General features: G+C 37.8%; 2 protein-coding genes across 2 annotated transcripts; one reads left to right on the top strand and one right to left on the bottom strand.

The window, feature by feature from the left end:
• The first annotated feature begins 372 nt into the window (after positions 1–372).
• On the top strand, positions 373–9,123 carry rac3b (Rac family small GTPase 3b). The gene is made up of 6 exons (XM_084434764.1): positions 373–557; positions 1,782–1,853; positions 3,022–3,139; positions 4,916–4,978; positions 5,092–5,251; positions 8,114–9,123. The coding sequence occupies exons 1-6, from the start codon at positions 523–525 to the stop codon at positions 8,242–8,244; spliced, it is 579 nt and encodes a 192-aa protein (XP_084290890.1). The 5' UTR covers positions 373–522; the 3' UTR covers positions 8,245–9,123.
• Positions 9,124–10,809: 1,686 nt separating this feature from the next.
• dcxr (dicarbonyl/L-xylulose reductase) lies at positions 10,810–17,543 on the bottom strand. Its single transcript, XM_084434763.1, has 9 exons — positions 17,195–17,543; positions 16,987–17,087; positions 15,550–15,647; positions 15,209–15,363; positions 15,087–15,129; positions 14,902–15,001; positions 12,856–12,920; positions 11,616–11,733; positions 10,810–11,169 (listed from the first exon to the last, which is right to left on the bottom strand). Exons 2-9 carry the CDS (start codon positions 17,036–17,038, stop codon positions 11,066–11,068), a joined length of 735 nt encoding a protein of 244 aa, XP_084290889.1. The 5' UTR covers positions 17,039–17,087; positions 17,195–17,543; the 3' UTR covers positions 10,810–11,065.
• Between the last annotated feature and the right edge of the window lie 131 nt (positions 17,544–17,674).

Below are 17,674 nucleotides of genomic sequence, written 5' to 3'. Positions count from 1 at the left end.
CGTCTCTCATGCATAAGTGTGATAAGGTCATGTGACAAACATCTTGCACACTGCTGTTTAAAATATTTACCGTGGTATAACATCAACTTTTACAGCTGCTATAAAAAGTAGAGCATAGCGTTAGCATTACAACGTCAATGGGTTTGATTCACAGGCAATGCATGAACTGATATAATGTATGTGATAAAAGTCGCTTTGGATAAAAGTGTCTGCCAAATGCATTAAATGTAAAAATGAAAAGAAAAAAAGTAGTAGGCAGTAAATAGTGCATACTGCGTATTATTTAGTATCTAGTATTCCATCCAGCACGGAGGAAATGACTGAACTCTGTGTGGGCTCCTGTCCCTTTAAATCTCTTCGGCTTTTCCCGGAGAGACTCGGTGAGGTTCGCTGTCAAACCGCTGCTGCAGAGGGCAGTGACCGTATTTTTGCAGATATCTATCATTTCTCGGGTTAAGTGGGAGCTGTGTCATAATAAAACACATTTACGCCTGTGAAGTGAAGCAACCTGCCTCTCCACAAATGCAAGCTATTAAATGCGTGGTGGTCGGCGACGGGTAAGTAGTGTTTTTGGGAGCTGATAGAGAGGAGCATCCTTGGAAAACCCGTGTGTGTTATTGCAATGCATTGATGCCTAGTTCTGGCCTGTGCATTTTATCGTTTGCTTAACGAAATACCGTCTATTTGATCTTAAGCATGTTCATGTTGTATGCAGAATGCATGTAAAAAACTAGAATATTAACCTGTATAACTATTAAAATGGGCTCATCGTAAAAAAAAAAAAAAAAAAAATTGTTTTATGTCTTCGTGTATTATTTTGAATCACTGATGCACGTGCGGCTTTCAGTATGCGTTGTTTATTTATTAGTCATGAAATGAACAGGCTTTGAACGGTAATATGTTATTTTTGTTCGCTGTAGTCGGGGAGTGATTGTATTTAGCAGGGTGTTGTGCTACTGACCCATGTTGAATGGCAAAAGCCTGAAGCAAGAACCGCTATGGTTACCACTCCCTCACGAGTGTGCACGAGAAGTGTGTGGCGCGCGTCCATGTGAGCGAGTTTCCCTGCTATGGGAAGTCCGACTCGTTCAACGAATCGGTTCTTTTGAAGAATCGGTTCAAGAATATGATTCGCTATTATTTTACGGGCACACGCGTTGCTCGCTCTATCTCAAATGATATATGTAAGGGTTTACAGTCATTTACAGTCTTTTTTTGCTTTGTTATTCATAATTTATGCTAATTCCTATTCTAAATGATTAAAAGGCGTTTTTTTCAATGCCCATTTACATTTGTAGAAAGTTTCCATGTATAATGAGAATTCATAATTTATTTTATTTTATTTTAAGATCAACATCATATTAAAAAACTTGCATTAAAATGTTTGCATTATTTAAAAAAAAAAAAAAATCTATTTGAATCGGACGTGTCTGAAAAGATACGGTTCTCCGTTCAGTGAATCATTCGAGCGGTGACTCTTGAAACGTTTCGTGAACGAGTCCTTCATCCGACTCAGAAGAACGATTCTTTCTCTGTCGGTGCGTTTCCTCGGAGTGTGTGTGTGGTTTCCCTCAGGCCAGTGTGAATCTGGGACAGGGTCTGTCACTATCTGACATACTAACACCCACATAAAGAGCACACAAGCAGCAGTAACTACTTTTGCATTGATGCAACCTTATATATGATATAATGTTATGGCCTTTTCACCATTCCATCAATGAGTTTTCTTTTAATGCACCTCAGAAATCCCTAGTTTAGCTGTGTCTTGTGCTTTTCCCCAGGGCGGTGGGTAAGACCTGTCTGCTCATCAGCTACACCACAAATGCCTTCCCTGGCGAGTACATCCCGACAGTGTGAGTATATAGTGTGAATATGATGAAATTTGGTGTTAAAATCATTTAGATGATATATACTGTATATATTTGATACATCATATAGCTCATATAGTATGATATAGTGATTATATGAAGCAGATGCTTACATAAAATGCATATAAATATCAGTCGTCACTCTATCTGCCAATAATGTCTTAGAAAAATGACAATTAAATGCTTTTATGATCATAGCTCTGTAGTTTTAAAACATATAATGCAATGCGATACAATGATGATTGAGAAATGAACAAATAAACCTTCCTCAAAAGCCTGCTGATGATCATATTTGATACCCGCATTTTAAAACGATAAAAAAATCTTTTTTTACAGATAATCAAGAAAACCTACGTTGCTTCAGCCCATTAAATGTTGATCCCGAAATATTATTAACAATATAAAAGTTATTCTTATGTTTACTTTATAAAAATCAGTAAAGATTTCACAGAAAAAAAAAAGACCTGATTTACAATTATTCTAGAAGGCCTTTTATTTGCTAGAAAGAAAAAAAAGTCTAAACTATCAATCAGGCAACAGAAGGACTACTAGATTGTGTTTTGATCATGTTGAAACTATGATACATTAGGGTTAAAATGAGAATTATATTTCAATTAATCATACAAGTATTTAACATAAATGGACAATTGGTTTATTTATAAACCTTCATAAAGGCAAAATAACTTCCAATGGTGCAAATGTTGCACGTAAAAGTTCATTTTTTTAGCTAACCAATTATTTCCGTAGTGTAGAAGATGTTTTGTATAAGTTGTTTATATATTTTTTCTACAGTAATAACTTTGTTGTGGCTGACCACTCGCTCATATGGGATGATTTATTAGTCCTCGCTGGTGATCTGTGGACATGAAGAGCATGTGACAGCATTGATTTGCATATCAATAAGACAATTAGTTGACCATTCTAAAGATCTAATGAACTGCATCCTGATGCTTCACAGCGAGATATTCCAAAAATGTGAGCCGATCCACTCAATGACATTTTGGAATGTATTTCTGAGTAATTACTTTGTTGTTCATTAAGATGAATGAGCATTCAGGAATGGTTGATGGCTGCGGTGGCAACTAATAATTCCGATGGCATTTGTCTCATTCTGAATGTTTTATTGAGCATTACGTCTATGTGCATGTTTTAGGTTTGACAACTACTCTGCCAATGTGATGGTCGATGGCAAACCAGTGAACCTTGGCTTATGGGATACTGCCGGACAGGAAGACTATGACCGCCTCCGTCCCCTCTCGTACCCGCAGACGGTGCGTGACGTCAAATTCTTTTTTTAATACTTTATTTATTAGAGTTCAAACCAACTGCAAAAATGAGTAAATAAAGACAGTTGGAGACGATTTTAAGCAAAATGGTTGAAAACCTATAAATACAATCACTTGTAATGTGACGTAATTGCTTATTACTTTTGACCAATAGGTGGTGCTGACACCAAATTGATCCGGTGGGGTCATTGTTTGGTGTCAACATGTCAAAGCTTTGCAGAGATACAGCCTAAAAGGCTTGTCATCAAATTCGCTGATGTGGTAAATGATAATCGGTTTGTCTATCAACATGAAATCCATAACTTTTTGCCGCCATAATCCGAGTTGGACTTGGTCAGAGTTGAATTTGGTGAAAATCGGACCGAAGTTCTAAGAGGAGGTAGAATAAGTAGGTTTTCAAAGAAATTCAAAATGGCGGACATGATGTTTATGGCATAATTGGTATTAATGTTCTCTGCATGACCCAAGAAATACCAATACTAGTCTCACCACAATAGGCAAAACTCATCAAAAGCTATTAGCATTTTTTTTTTGCGTAATAATATTATAATACATAAATACTAATTCTATTACAAGGGGGCGCTGTCTTGAAACTTTTTGAATACCTTCAGGGCATGGTGCCGATGGCACATACCGACTTTCATATCGACGCTAATGCATTCGCAAAATACAGTATTTTACAACATTGGGCGACATGGGCAAATTGGATCTTGTTCGACTCGGTATGCTATGGCAAATCTAGAGAGTCCAGTCTTGTGATTTTCGGCTAAAACGTTCATAAGTTATAAGAAAAAAAAAGGAATATCTCCTGACCACTAGGTGGCACTGTACCGAAACTGTGCAGGTACCCTCAGGTCATGGTTGTCATAACACACACCAAGTTTGGTCTGAATATGCTAAAGCGTTGCGGAGATATAGCCTTGTGTCCACTTTGGCTACATCGAATTCGTTTGTGCGTTATTCAAGAACGGTTTGACTAATCGACTTACTTTCCGTAATTTTTGTCGCCATTGTCTGAAGATAAGCTGATTTGATTTTTGTGAAAAGTAGAGCAACGGTCTAGGACCATTAAAAAAAAGTCGTTTTTTTGAAAATTAAAAATGGCGGAAAAGATTTCATGACGGAAAATTACGACATAGCGTGCAATTTTGTTTCTTGCCCTTACGGTTCAAAAGTTCTTATCATAAAGGTGAGTGCAACTTTGGGCAGCTGCTGGTTAGGGTTAGAAAAAACAACAACAATTTTACACTTACATTTGCCAAAGTTGCATGTGTTCCATTTATTACTTAAATCCCACTTGAAGTACTTCGATTCCACAGCAAAAATTACAAGCTTAAATGATAAAGTTCAAACATTATTTAAGGCAAATCAGCAGTCAGTAAAAAAAATAAGATTAAATACACTAATTACAACAAGCATAGAAATACAATATAACAAAGTAATAAATAAAGTAAGGTCTGTAGTGTAGTCCGCTAGTGTTCACTGTATAAATTACTGTAAATATAGATTAATCTTTTGTGTATATATATATATAGTCAGGTGTAATTTTACGAAATATCTTTAGAAAGGGAGACCATTTTGAACATTGGATGGTACATTTTTAAGTTGAATGTGAGACATCACCTCTTTTGTTCCATCAAATTCTTATAATAATCTCATGAATGTCCTCTTATCCCTGCAGAACAACAGAAAGAGCTTCAATAATTAAATTAGACTTGCTTATGTCAACAAAAACAGCTTTCTCCTCTGTTTTCTCCACAGGATGTGTTTTTAATATGCTTTTCTTTGGTGAGCCCAGCATCCTTTGAGAACGTCCGTGCAAAGGTTGGTGCGACTTATTTTGTGACTGTTGTTGAAAGAACGACAGGCAGAAACGGTGAATATTTAGATAAAGCTGATACTATAATGTAACATAAGACTATCTTCCTATGCTCCAGTGGTACCCTGAGGTGCGACATCACTGCCCCAACACACCCATCATCCTGGTGGGCACCAAACTGGACCTGCGAGATGACAAGGACACCATAGAGAGGCTGCGGGACAAAAAGCTGTCGCCCATCACCTACCCACAGGGCCTGGCCATGGCCCGAGAGATCGGTGCGTAGAGAGATTTATGTATGACAGCAGGAAAACTGTACTTCCATTACCAGAGGCGTGTTTCTATAATGAGTTATTGAGCTGGGGTCTGGAAGTGAGTGGGATGCTGGTTATGCTGTCATATGCTGGAGTTGCTGAGTGGAGTGGGCGGCACAAAGATGCCAATTGTCTTACCGGTGGCGGTCCGGCATGAGCCGGGAACGTGGGGGAGGAGCGGCAGCCGGAGAAAGATGTTCAGAAAACAAAATGGCCTTTCCTAGAGAAGGGCTCTTTGTCGTGTTGGTCTGCATTCTGCTAGTCTCCTCAGGGTGAATGTTTTCTCAGAGCCTGCCAGAAACAGTAAATGGCTGATTTATGCGAGACCAGTGTGTCAGGAGTTTATCCTAGTGTCCTATTCACTACACATGCTGTTGAGAAGGCTTTTTTTTTTTTTTTTTTTTAAGAAAGAAATTAATGCTTTTATTTTAATTCAGCAAGGATGCATTAAATTAATCAAAAGCAACAGTAAAAGACATTTATAATGTTATAAATGATTTCCATTTCAAATGCTGTTCTTTTGAACTTTCCATTTACTAGAGAATCCTGAAAAATATGCATCATGATTTCCACAAAAATTACACAGCACAACTGTTTTTATTCTTGAGCATCAAATCATCATGTTTGAATGATTTCTGAAGGATCATGTGACACTGAAGACTGGAGTAATGATGCTGAAAATTCAGCTTTGATCACATGAGTAAATTACATTTTATTATACAGGGTGGGCCATTTATATGGATACACCGTAATAACATGGGAATGGTGATATTAAAGTCCTGTTTGTGGCACATTAGTATATGTGAGGGGGCAAACTCCTCAAGATGGGTGGTGACCATGGTGGCCATTTAGAAGTCGGCCATCTTGGATACAACTTTTGTATGCATTCCCATGTTATTACGGTGTATCCATATAAATGGCTCACCCTGTATATTAAAATAGAAAATATTTATTTTAATAATATTTCACAATAATACCGTTTTTTATTGTATTTTTGACTAAATAAATGCAACCTTGGTGAGCAGAAGAGTCAAAAACATTAAATGAAATCTTAAAAACCTCAAAGTTTTGAAAGGGCTGCACAATTTTGGGAGGGAAAAAATGTAATTGCAATTTTTCAAAAAAAAAAAAAGTGATTGCGTTTTAAAATGCAGTTTAAAAAAAAAAATCCAGGTTTGCTGTGCTTGTTTGTAGAGCTACACAAATATGACCAAAGTTTTATGATTTTATATACGCTCACCTAAAGGATTATTAGGAACACCATACTAATACTGTGTTTGACCCCCTTTCGCCTTCAGAACTGCCTTAATTCTACGTGGCATTGATTCAACAAGGTGCTGAAAGCATTCTTTAGAAATGTTGGCCCATATTGATAGGATAGCATCTTGCAGTTGGAGATTTGTGGGATGCACATCCAGGGCACGAAGCTCCCGTTCCACCACATCCCAAAGATGCTCTATTGGGTTGAGATCTGGTGACTGTGGGGGCCATTTTAGTACAGTGAACTCATTGTCATGTTCAAGAAACCAATTTGAAATGATTCGAGCTTTGTGACATGGTGCATTATCCTGCTGAAAGTAGCCATCAGAGGATGGGTACATGGTGGTCATAAAGGGATGGACATGGTCAGAAACAATGCTCAGGTAGGCCATGGCATTTAAACGATGCCCAATTGGCACTAAGGGGCCTAAAGTGTGCCAAGAAAACATCCCCCACACCATTACACCACCACCACCAGCCTGCACAGTGGTAACAAGGCATGATGGATCCATGTTCTCATTCTGTTTACGCCAAATTCTGACTCTACCATCTGAATGTCTCAACAGAAATCGAGACTCATCAGACCAGGCAACATTTTTCCAGTCTTCAACTGTCCAATTTTGGTGAGCTCGTGCAAATTGTAGCCTCTTTTTCCTATTTGTAGTGGAGATGAGTGGTACCCGGTGGGGTCTTCTGCTGTTGTAGCCCATCCGCCTCAAGGTTGTGCGTGTTGTGGCTTCACAAATGCTTTGCTGCATACCTCGGTTGTAACGAGTGGTTATTTCAGTCAAAGTTGCTCTTCAATCAGCTTGAATCAGTCGGCCCATTCTCCTCTGACCTCTAGCATCAACAAGGCATTTTCGCCCACAGGACTGCCGCATACTGGATGTTTTTCCCTTTTCACACCATTCTTTGTAAACCCTAGAAATGGTTGTGCGTGAAAATCCCAGTAACTGAGCAGATTGTGAAATACTCAGACCGGCCCGTCTGGCACCAACAACCATGCCACGCTCAAAATTGCTTAAATCACCTTTCTTTCCCATTCTGACATTCAGTTTGGAGTTCAGGAGATTGTCTTGACCAGGACCACACCCCTAAATGCATTGAAGCAACTGCCATGTGATTGGTTGATTAGATAATTGCATTAATGAGAAATTGAACAGGTGTTCCTAATAATCCTTTAGGTGAGTGTATATCAACATGGCTCTAAAATAATGACATGAAATAAAGATATAAATAAGAAATATTACTATTGTAATACTGCACAGTAAAATAAAAAAATAATATTGAATAATATTACAACACTAATATTCATGACTGTCTTCACTTAATTTCTTAATTTTCAGATGTTAAACCATCAAACTTTTTTTTTATTTTTTTTAAACCACAGTGAGCCCTTAAATCTTCTCTTTTGTTGATGAGTATTAAGTGTTATTTCATAATAAGTATTTATTTGGATTAATTGTGCAGCCCTAGAACTCTCCGCACTCTTCTGAGTGGAGCAAGTGTCCAGAAAACACCCGTTTTAGCAAATTCAAGGTACGTTCTTCTTGTGTTTCTGCGCAGGTGCTGTGAAGTACCTGGAGTGCTCGGCCCTGACTCAGCGAGGGCTAAAGACTGTGTTTGACGAGGCCATTCGCGCCGTCCTCTGCCCTCCACCCGTCAAGAAACGTGGCAAGCGCTGCACTCTCTTCTGAGCAGAAGCCACCCAAACCCACACACAACTACAATATTTTTAATCAGCGTCCTGGAAAATATATTGTACTTCTCTCACAGGTTCGGTGACAGCCGTCCATGAAGTTCTAATGCACATCACATGTATGCGAACCATTGGCTAGAAGCGTCCAGTCGGAGGGAAACCTTGTGGTAGATTGTTTTTCGCGGCCTCGCGTGCCCAGAGATGTAATATTCCATTTCATATTGTTTATATGAGAAGTTTTAGTGGTACAGTGTAATTGTTGACATACTGTAAGGAAGTGTTTTCTTGGTGTCGTAAAAAGGAAGCGTTTCAAAGAAATGGGAAAGTTCTGTTCATTTATACGGTCTTGTACAAAGCTAACCATTCGCAGTATTAGCATTCCTGCCGGCGTTAAAGTCAACATGAAACGAAAATCTGTAATGAGTTAAAGGGATATTTCACCGCTGGAAAGATGAATGTGTATTTAAATTGGGTCATTTATGTAGTAGAAACGTGAAAGTATTTTAGAAGTTGGTGCCTTCTAGACTGAGAAAAGCCAGAAAATGTATTTGAAAGATGAAAGACAACAACTCCCAGAATGCACTTGCTTCGCTGCCCTACGAGGCCACTCCCAAGCCACGCCTACCGGTTACAGAGGGCAGTATCGGGAGAAATGATACAGCTAGGCTACTAGTCGAGTCGAAACTGAAAAGACGGTGTTTTATGGTGAGATCCCCCTATGGGCGGGTTGAAGACATGCAGAACGAGCTCCTCCTACTGGCTGGAGTCTCTCGCCTCTGGACACAAAAGCCTCTGATGAGCTAAATGATGATTTTTACGTCATCTGAGTTTTTTTTTCCAGACACACAATACAGAAATCTCTGGTCTCAGGGGGACATGAGGGAGGGAAGCACGGTCATGCGAAAATACTACCGGGTTTCTACTGATACAAAGCTTAATGCTAATCGGTGAAGTATCCCTTTAAAGAGGATATTCAATGAGGAAGAAAGGTTGGGAATTGTTTGGATTGTGAAAATCGTGTAGTTTTGTAGGTTACATTTTTATGAAAGATTTCCATCTTTGGAATAACGTGCATGTGTGAATTGTGTTCTATAAGTGAAGTGAGAAACTAAATAGGGTGTGTTTGATTTCATGTTGACTTTAAAGCCTCACGCAGTTATGAACACTAGATATCTTCTTCTCTACGCTTTAACAACTTGGCCATTCCAAACACTGGAGAAGGAAACTGTGAACATTGTGTCTTTTACTTTTATGTCGATACAAACTTACTGATGAATTAGTGAATACACTGTTTTTGAATCTTCTTTCTTTTCTAGTTTTCTATGTACGGACAAACCACTTTGATTCTGATCTGTGATGACGGGTTTTATTGTACAGCTTCACAATCCAAAATCTCCGAGCTCTATCTGAACAAATGCCCATTCGCAGGCGTGTACGAGCGACTTGCATGCCACAACCAGAAGCCTGAATGTCTCTTTATTGCAGGAGGACATTTATCGCATGGGCATTTGTTCCCTGATCGTTCCCACTTCCGAAACCTTGTTAATACGTGTCTGCATGTGGCGTGAGTGTGGGCATTCGTCCGTGACGTGATTGGCTGTCGGGTGTGAGTCGTCTACATCGGTGCTGCTGCACTTCCTTTCTCTCACCTAACTTTGTAAATAACTCTCAAAATGGACAAAAAAAAAAAAGATGATGATCTTCACAGCTGCCAAAAGACATTTCCATGATGTAAGATAGTATATTTACAAAAATGTTTTAGATGAGGAATGCATTAATTAATAAATCTATTCATGTTTTACCCTTACCCTTTTGACCCTGTGCTTTAATTCATTTTAATAAATTACCCTAAAAGTATAATAAATATCATGCATATGTTTTTGTGAATTATGTTTGTGAACTATTCCTTAAATATGCACATTTGCAATACTTTTAACTTTAAGTGCTTTGTCTATTTTTCAAGTAAGCAAGTAAAGCCTTTTTAATATAAATAAATAGCAATGCAGCAAATCTTGGCAGCATGATTGATTATATCATTGCAAAATGTAAAGTGTATTATTGTACAGTTCTGTATATAACGCTGGATATATAAGTATATCCATATACAGTACACTCATGTAAAGTGATGTATACTATCTCAGCTGCTTGTTTGCTTGCATCATCGCAAAATATAAACTATATTATCTGTAAATGCAACTACAAGGCATGACAATATTATAAACATGACAATACAAACATACAAAAAACATTGACATGACTTGACTTGAAGTCCAACATTTGGTCAGTGTATGTGGATTTAATCACGACACGAGTGTGAATGCTGATCTCTTCTGGTCGTACATGAAACTACAGGACATAAAATCCACTGTATTGTTATGGCAACTAGAACTGGCTAGAAGGAGAGACCTTCACACTCTCAGGAGGAGCATATGAAGTCGACAGAGCAGCAGCTGTTAAACGCTTCAGTTTGGTTTAATATCTTGCTAATCATGCAAGCGTGTCTTGTACAGTATGTTACATCAAAAGGAACAGAATTTCTGTAATCATTTACTCACACTCAAAATTCCAAACCAGATTTTCTTTATTCGGTGTAACGCCAAAGCAGATATTTAGTGGAATGTTCATGCTGCTCGTTTCCATACAGTGGAAACAAAAAAAAAGGCCAAAAATGCCACTATAAGAGCAAACAACTAATGCTCCCGTATTCCACGACAGCTTTGTGTCAGAACAGACCCAAACCAATGAGGAAGAGTTAATGCTGACACGTTACGAAACGCATCTCTTCAGGCTCATTCACCTTTGCCTGATGATGTTAGTTTTTAGCAAGCCAGAAACCCCCCGTCCACGGGCAGGATCACTCCATTGGTCATGGCGCTCTTCTCGCTGAGGAGGAAGAGGACGGAGTTGACCACATCCTCCACTTCTAAACAACACAATGAGAAGGACGCCAGAGCATTACTGTATTAAAGACACGCACTAGAAAAGCCAAGAGACTATAGTTGTGGACAGACATTGACATTCTGGTGTTTCACAAGCCTGAAGGTTACACAGTCTGATGTCACTAAAATGTGCTTACACAATCTTTGCTAAATCCCAAAATCCAGAGAGAGGTATTAAATAACCCAACAGAAGAACAACATGAGCGCAGCATTGTGAACTGACAGCACTGCCAGTGTTTAGTTCATTACTAGAGTTACTGTATAGAAATGTATTTGCATTATTGCAATCAACTTAACTGCCCTCAGAGGACATTTATTGGCACATTAATCCTGATTATCGAAACAACAAGGTGAAACACAAGGAAAGAGGAATGGAGATTTTACTTTTACATACATCATCTGTTATAGTGACCTACAAACTCAGGCTTACCTGCAAATTTACCCAGTGGGATCCGTGATGTCATGCTCTTGGCCTTTTCTGGGTCACTCCATCCAATCTTTCCCATTTCTGTCATCACCACAGTCGGGTTCACCGAGTTCACTCTTATCTGTCGAGGTCAGAGTACATAAAACCTGCATATAGTTATCTATGAATAAAGGTAGACAACAAACACTTTCATTTCTACATATATACAACAATTTTAGATTAATCATTTTTAATCAAATTTAACAATCAAAATAACCATAATAATAATGCTAAATATTATTATGAATTTGGTTTAATATTATTATTTAAAAATAATACATTTAATTTATGGTAAATATGTCTACCAATAACTACAAACCAGCATTTGGTCTTAATAACAACAATAATAATACAATTAATTAATAAAATAAATAATATAAAAAATATTAAAGCAGAAAATACAATAAAACCATGTTACACATTTTGATGTATTTACTGTTTTTATATTTTTTTAATTATTTCATTTCAATTCAATACAATTATATTAAAATATAATAATAATAATAATAGCTTAATTTAGACTAAATCTGCAAGCCTTTTGTGCGTTTACCTTTTTTTATTTTAGATTATTAATAGAATATTATTATATATAATAATTATATATATTTTTTTTTTACTGTTATAACTATTATTCATAATATTCATCATAATTCGCTATTCATGTAAAGAGTTAAAACAGTGTTGAGGCCAAGATGGAAATTATGTTCATTAAGAGAAAAATGTTTAGATGACAGGCGTTATGAATTGTGGATTTCAATTAGTTTTATGTTCCTAGAGCAAACCAATTTATCTACCAGTCAAGATCCATACTCTGCTGTTAATATGATCAGGAAAAGCAATACGCTGGGGAATATTAACACACGTCCCTAATCCACTCCATAATTTATGGCAATGCACAAACAACTTGGTCATAAATGTGCATTATTATCTGTTAGCAATTACACTAACTTCTCCAAGAAATTGCAAGGCGGTTAGAAACACACCCAAACATTTAATCTCCGATTGGAGACGCTCAGATTTATGTGTTTTAAAGAGGGTGGTTGTTGATTGGCTTGAAGCCTCCTAGGCAAGAGTGATCATCACAATGTACGCTTTATTTTCACAAAGCTGTAAACAGCAAACAATGAGCTTATTGTTTGATAGACTTCACAAACATGATCTGATAAAACTCTTGGCTTTCAGTTATGGATCAAGAGTGATTAACCTGATACGGCCCCAACTCCAGCGCCATCACTCTCGTCAACATGTCCAGCGCTCCTTTCGTGGCACCTTCAGAAAACACAAACGACACATTCAAATGAGCATTTTCTTCTGAATAAGACAAGTTTGATTCAAAATTTGAACTTGGTTAAGTATTTAGAGGGATACTCTACTTTTTTGGGAAATAGGCTCATTTTACAACTCCCCCAGAGTTAAACAGTTGCGTTTTACCGTTTTTTAGCATAGCTTAGCATAGATCATTGAATCGGACAAGACCAATAGCATCTCTCTCAAAAAAATGACCAAAGAGTTTCGATATTTTTCCTATTTAAAACTTGACTCTTCTGTAGTTACATCGTGTACTAAGATGGAAAATGAAAAGTTGCGATTTTCTAGGCTGATATGGCTAGGAACTATACTCTCATTCCTGCGTAATAATCAAGAAACTTTGCTGCAGTACCATGAGTCTAGCAGGCGTAATGATATGACGCAGCGCCTGAAAATAGGTCTGATAGGTTAGACAAACTTAGTCCCGGTCACGCTGGAAGTTACCGAGCTGTGGACTATTTTCAGGCGCTGCGTCATATCATTACGCCTGCTGTACTCATGGTACTGCAGCAAAGTTTCTTGATTATCACGCAGGAATGAGAGTATAGTTCCTAGCCATATCAGCCTAGAAAATCACAACTTTTACTTTTCCGTCGGTCTTAGTACACGATGTAACTACAGAAGAGTCAAGTTTTAAATAGGAAAAATATCGAAACTCTTTGGTCATTTTTTTGAGAGAGATGCTAATGGTCTTGTCCGATTCAATGATCTATGCTAAGCTATGCTAAAAAACGTTAAAACGCAACTGTTTAACTCTGGGGGAGTTGTAAAATGAGCCTATTTCCAAAAAAGGTGGAGTATCCCTTTAAGAGAGTTCTCCAGTAATGCAAGGGAAAAAAGGGCCATTAACTAGAATACTAGATTCTGATTGGTCAGAAACTGAATTCTGTGGTCAACATTTTTTGAATAATGACCCTTAAATTGTATAAATGACCATCATCCCAGAAACTAATTATCTACATATCTGTGCTACTTGATGTCTCTCGAATATACTGTAATAAATTAATTCAAACTTAAATCCATGTATTTTTTTTAAGTACAGTCAGTTGATCATAATCACAAAATTAACTCCTTTATAAACTCTGAAAGAGTGTCAAAGTCCTATTCTCTATATTAACCAGCATTATTATTAATGTACATCATCACAACCCTTACATAAAAATCCACCATCAGCATCTACTTTATGCATATGCATTCTTGAGACATCTATGATAAGTTTACATGCACCCAAATAATCAGTTGTAATCGATCTGATTTGATTGACCTCGATGAGAATGAAACTTGATGGTGCAGACTTGAAATAATCCGATCAACAGAAAGAAATTAAGCATGTAAACGCTTGAATGGACTATTCAAAAATATCTTGTGCACACAAACAGCGCTGTGATGCATGTCTGTACATGTTATTCTAGGTTTATTAAGTCTCACATCGTAAATACTGTTCAGTGGAGGAGTCAGATTATTTACTACATTTTTAAAGTTGAATATTACCTTTCATGTAATAAAGGTGTTTGTGAATGTAAAGGGTCTGCAAAGTTTTATTGTCTCCGATTCTGAACTGAACTTTCAGCATCATTACTCCAGTCTTCAGTGTCACATGATCCTTCAGAAATCACTCTAATATGAGGATTTGATGCTCTATTACGTGTGATCAAATATTATTTGTTCTTATTATTATCAATGCTGAAAACCATTTTTAGAGTATTTAGTGTGCACATGCAACGTTTCGGATTCATATAAACAAAACTTCCAGAATCTGAAATCGGATTGGATTACAACTGATGAGAAATAGTGCATGTTGTTGTACCTATTGTAAAAATGCACAAGGCCTTGGACAAAACGTTTCTCCACCGGGTCCAATAGATAGGCCTGGGATAATGTTGCCGGCTGCATGAATGCGATGAATGAGATTAGACATGTGAGTTTGAGTCGGTGCACTCACAGTATACGGCGTGATCTTTCAGAGCGCACTGTGAGGCTTGACTCGAGATGTTCACAATGGATCCTCCAGTTCCTCTGGCCTTCATACCTCGAGCCACTATCTACAATAAACGCACATTAAAAGTGTATGTAGCATTAATAAAACGCATTATGAAATCATAAAGCGTAGGTTTGCTTTCTTCTTACTTGAGCGACATGAAGTGCAGCTTTCACGTTGACACTGAAAGACCTGCAAAAGCCATCACAAATGCAGTCTGACTATTTTAAAACACAAATTATAGTGTTTGAGTGCTATTTTAAAGCCTTACATGTCAAACTGATCTGGCGTGACTTCTAGGAAGGGCTGAAGACTAGCGCAGGCTGCATTGTTCACCAGAAGATCCACCGGACCGACGTCTTTCAGCGCCTGGGCTGTGGCGTCCCAGTCCGACAGGTCCACACACACCGGCTTAATGGAGGGACACTGGGGATCAAACGCATCACACATTACAAAGAGATTTTCCATTGTCACAGTCTGGCTGAATGAGACCTATAAAGCATAAAGGAGCAGCAGGCTCTCTTGGGGTGCAGAGGAATGCGATGCTTGGAAGTGATGCATGCTGGGAAACAATAGATCCGCAACAATGGACCGTGACCGAGGGGTCATTACCTCCTGCACTAGGCTATCCAGGTCAGCCTTAGTGCGTGTGACAGCCGTGACCTCTGACCCACAGCGTGCCAGAGCCAGTGCCGTGGCCCGTCCGATCCCTACGAGGCATTGAGGTGAATCAGCGATCTGGTGTATCATTATACTTAACCACACTCATTTGGAAAGTTCAAAGCAAACAGAAAATGCACTTATACACTTTTAAAGGACTCCTCAACCAAAAATATCATGTCGTTCCAAACCTGTATGACTTTAGAAGACATTTTTAAATACACCATGTACAATGTGTTATGTATACCCTTGTGAAAAAGAAGTGCACTTAATTGTATTTAATGTGCACTTGTAGTGTACTTCACATCTTAAAAGTATATTTTTTTAAAACTGTACTTGCAGATAATATATTCAAGAAATAAAAGGTCACTGGACTTTCATGTATCTTAACACATTTAAATACACTTCTAGAAAGTGCACTTAGTAATTTGAATTAAAAGTACATTGTAAATCAAGACGTACACTTATTTTGATATGTCGACTAACATACTAGAGCACGTAAAGTCAACATGAATTAGAAGTTGTGAGTGGCTGCATCCGAAATCGCATACTTCCCTACTATATAGTGGGCGAAAAACAGAAAGTGACAAGAGAAGTATGTCCGTTCACAGTACTCATAAAAGAGTAAGCAAAAAGTAACCGGATGATCTACTACTTCCCGTGAGATTCTGAAGTGTGCTTAGGTAGTGTAGTGTGTAGTACATCCAAAATTACATTCTTAAACACACATTCATACTATATAGAACGTACTTTTTAGCGGCCGTTAAGTAAATACTTACACAAAATAAGTACCTACTCAAGAGAGTATATGATTTCAGATGCAGCCATAGTCTTTTCTTTCCTATTGTAGCGTATACCTGAGTGAAAGGGCTTGTGAAAAAATGTAGGGTCCATGGGGAATTGATTGGATGGTTGTGGTTTGCTATTGGTTGATCTCATGTGAGTGACAGGTTGCCCCGCCCTCACGCCAGTAAACACGTCATCAGCGAAGATAGGAGATTAAGTTGTTTTGATTAAAGATTACGAGGGACATGAATAAAAAAAAAAAAATGATGTGCTTTGTTATAGATACTAAAATATTCCATAAAATAGAAACACAAAATGCTTTTTGACTTCATGGTGACTTTAACCAACATAACTTCTTTTTTTTTGCAAATCCGACACCTTTTTTCAAGAACGCTATGGCAAATGTCAATGTATTTAGTTCATTAAATAGCTTAAATATCGCTGTCCCTCTCTTCAGTCGCGATTCATTGTTAATACATGGAAAAGAGCGACCAGACAATCTTCAGAATCTCTCCCTTTGTTTTCCAAAGAATAGAAATAAGTCGTTTCGACCGAGGGTGAGTTAACATAATTTTCATTGTCCATTTAAGAATTAAAGCTTACCTTTGCCAGCTCCAGTCACCAAAGCACGCTTTCCACTAAATGTTATTTCCATCCTTTCCTTATCCAGTCCAGTTCAGCCACACGAAACTACTCTAGTGAAACTGAAAGTACAAAAAGAAAAGTTGTTTTCATGCGGACATTTTATGCGAAACCAGATGTGCAGAAAATCGCGGAGATGTAGCATGAAAGCTTATAGTACTTTACGTACCTCAGTTTCAATCTGATGTTTGTTTGACAAGTCAGTGAACCGAGCGAGGGTCAACTGAGCAAACTTTATGTCACATGACCACTTTCACCTGGAGTACTTTTTCAAAAGAGGGTGCTGTCGGTCAGTTAGTTAGTATACTATCCGTTCTGAATACTATAGTATGCATTATTCCTCTATGATATTAATATTGGTTGACTTTTTAGTAAGACCATGGGTTAATAAACTGAAAGGAATTTTAATGAAACCCTTGTTTATCTCTCTTTAAAGGGATAGTTTACCCAAAAATGACTTCCATATTATGGGGGAAAAAATACTATTGAAGTCAATCGGTTCCATCAACTGCTTGGTTACCGACAATCTTCAAAATAACTTCTTTTGTGTTCAGCAGAAGAAAGAAATTCATACAGGTTTGAAACAAATTGAGAGTAAGTAAATGATGACAGCTTTTTCATTTTTGGGTGAACTATCCCTTTAAGCTAG

The sequence above is a fragment of the Rutilus rutilus genome (genome assembly GCF_951802725.1).
Source record: "Rutilus rutilus genome assembly, chromosome: 16".
NCBI lineage: Eukaryota > Metazoa > Chordata > Actinopteri > Cypriniformes > Leuciscidae > Rutilus > Rutilus rutilus.
Note: the sequence above shows the minus strand (reverse complement) of the source record. Positions and strands in the feature narration are given on the sequence as shown.

Excerpts from the sequence above, each read along its gene's own strand:
- dcxr (XM_084434763.1), bottom strand. The coding sequence starts at position 17,038 with ATGGAAATAACATTTAGTGGAAAGCGTGCTTTGGTGACTGGAGCTGGC. Across the intron at positions 15,364-15,549 it reads TGGATAGCCTAGTGCAGGAG|TGTCCCTCCATTAAGCCGGT; the intron begins GTAATGACCCCT and ends TTTGATCCCCAG. Across the intron at positions 11,170-11,615 it reads CCCACTGGGTAAATTTGCAG|AAGTGGAGGATGTGGTCAAC; the intron begins GTAAGCCTGAGT and ends TGTGTTGTTTAG.
- rac3b (XM_084434764.1), top strand. The coding sequence starts at position 523 with ATGCAAGCTATTAAATGCGTGGTGGTCGGCGACGG. Across the intron at positions 558-1,781 it reads TGCGTGGTGGTCGGCGACGG|GGCGGTGGGTAAGACCTGTC; the intron begins GTAAGTAGTGTT and ends GCTTTTCCCCAG. Across the intron at positions 3,140-4,915 it reads CCCTCTCGTACCCGCAGACG|GATGTGTTTTTAATATGCTT; the intron begins GTGCGTGACGTC and ends TTTTCTCCACAG.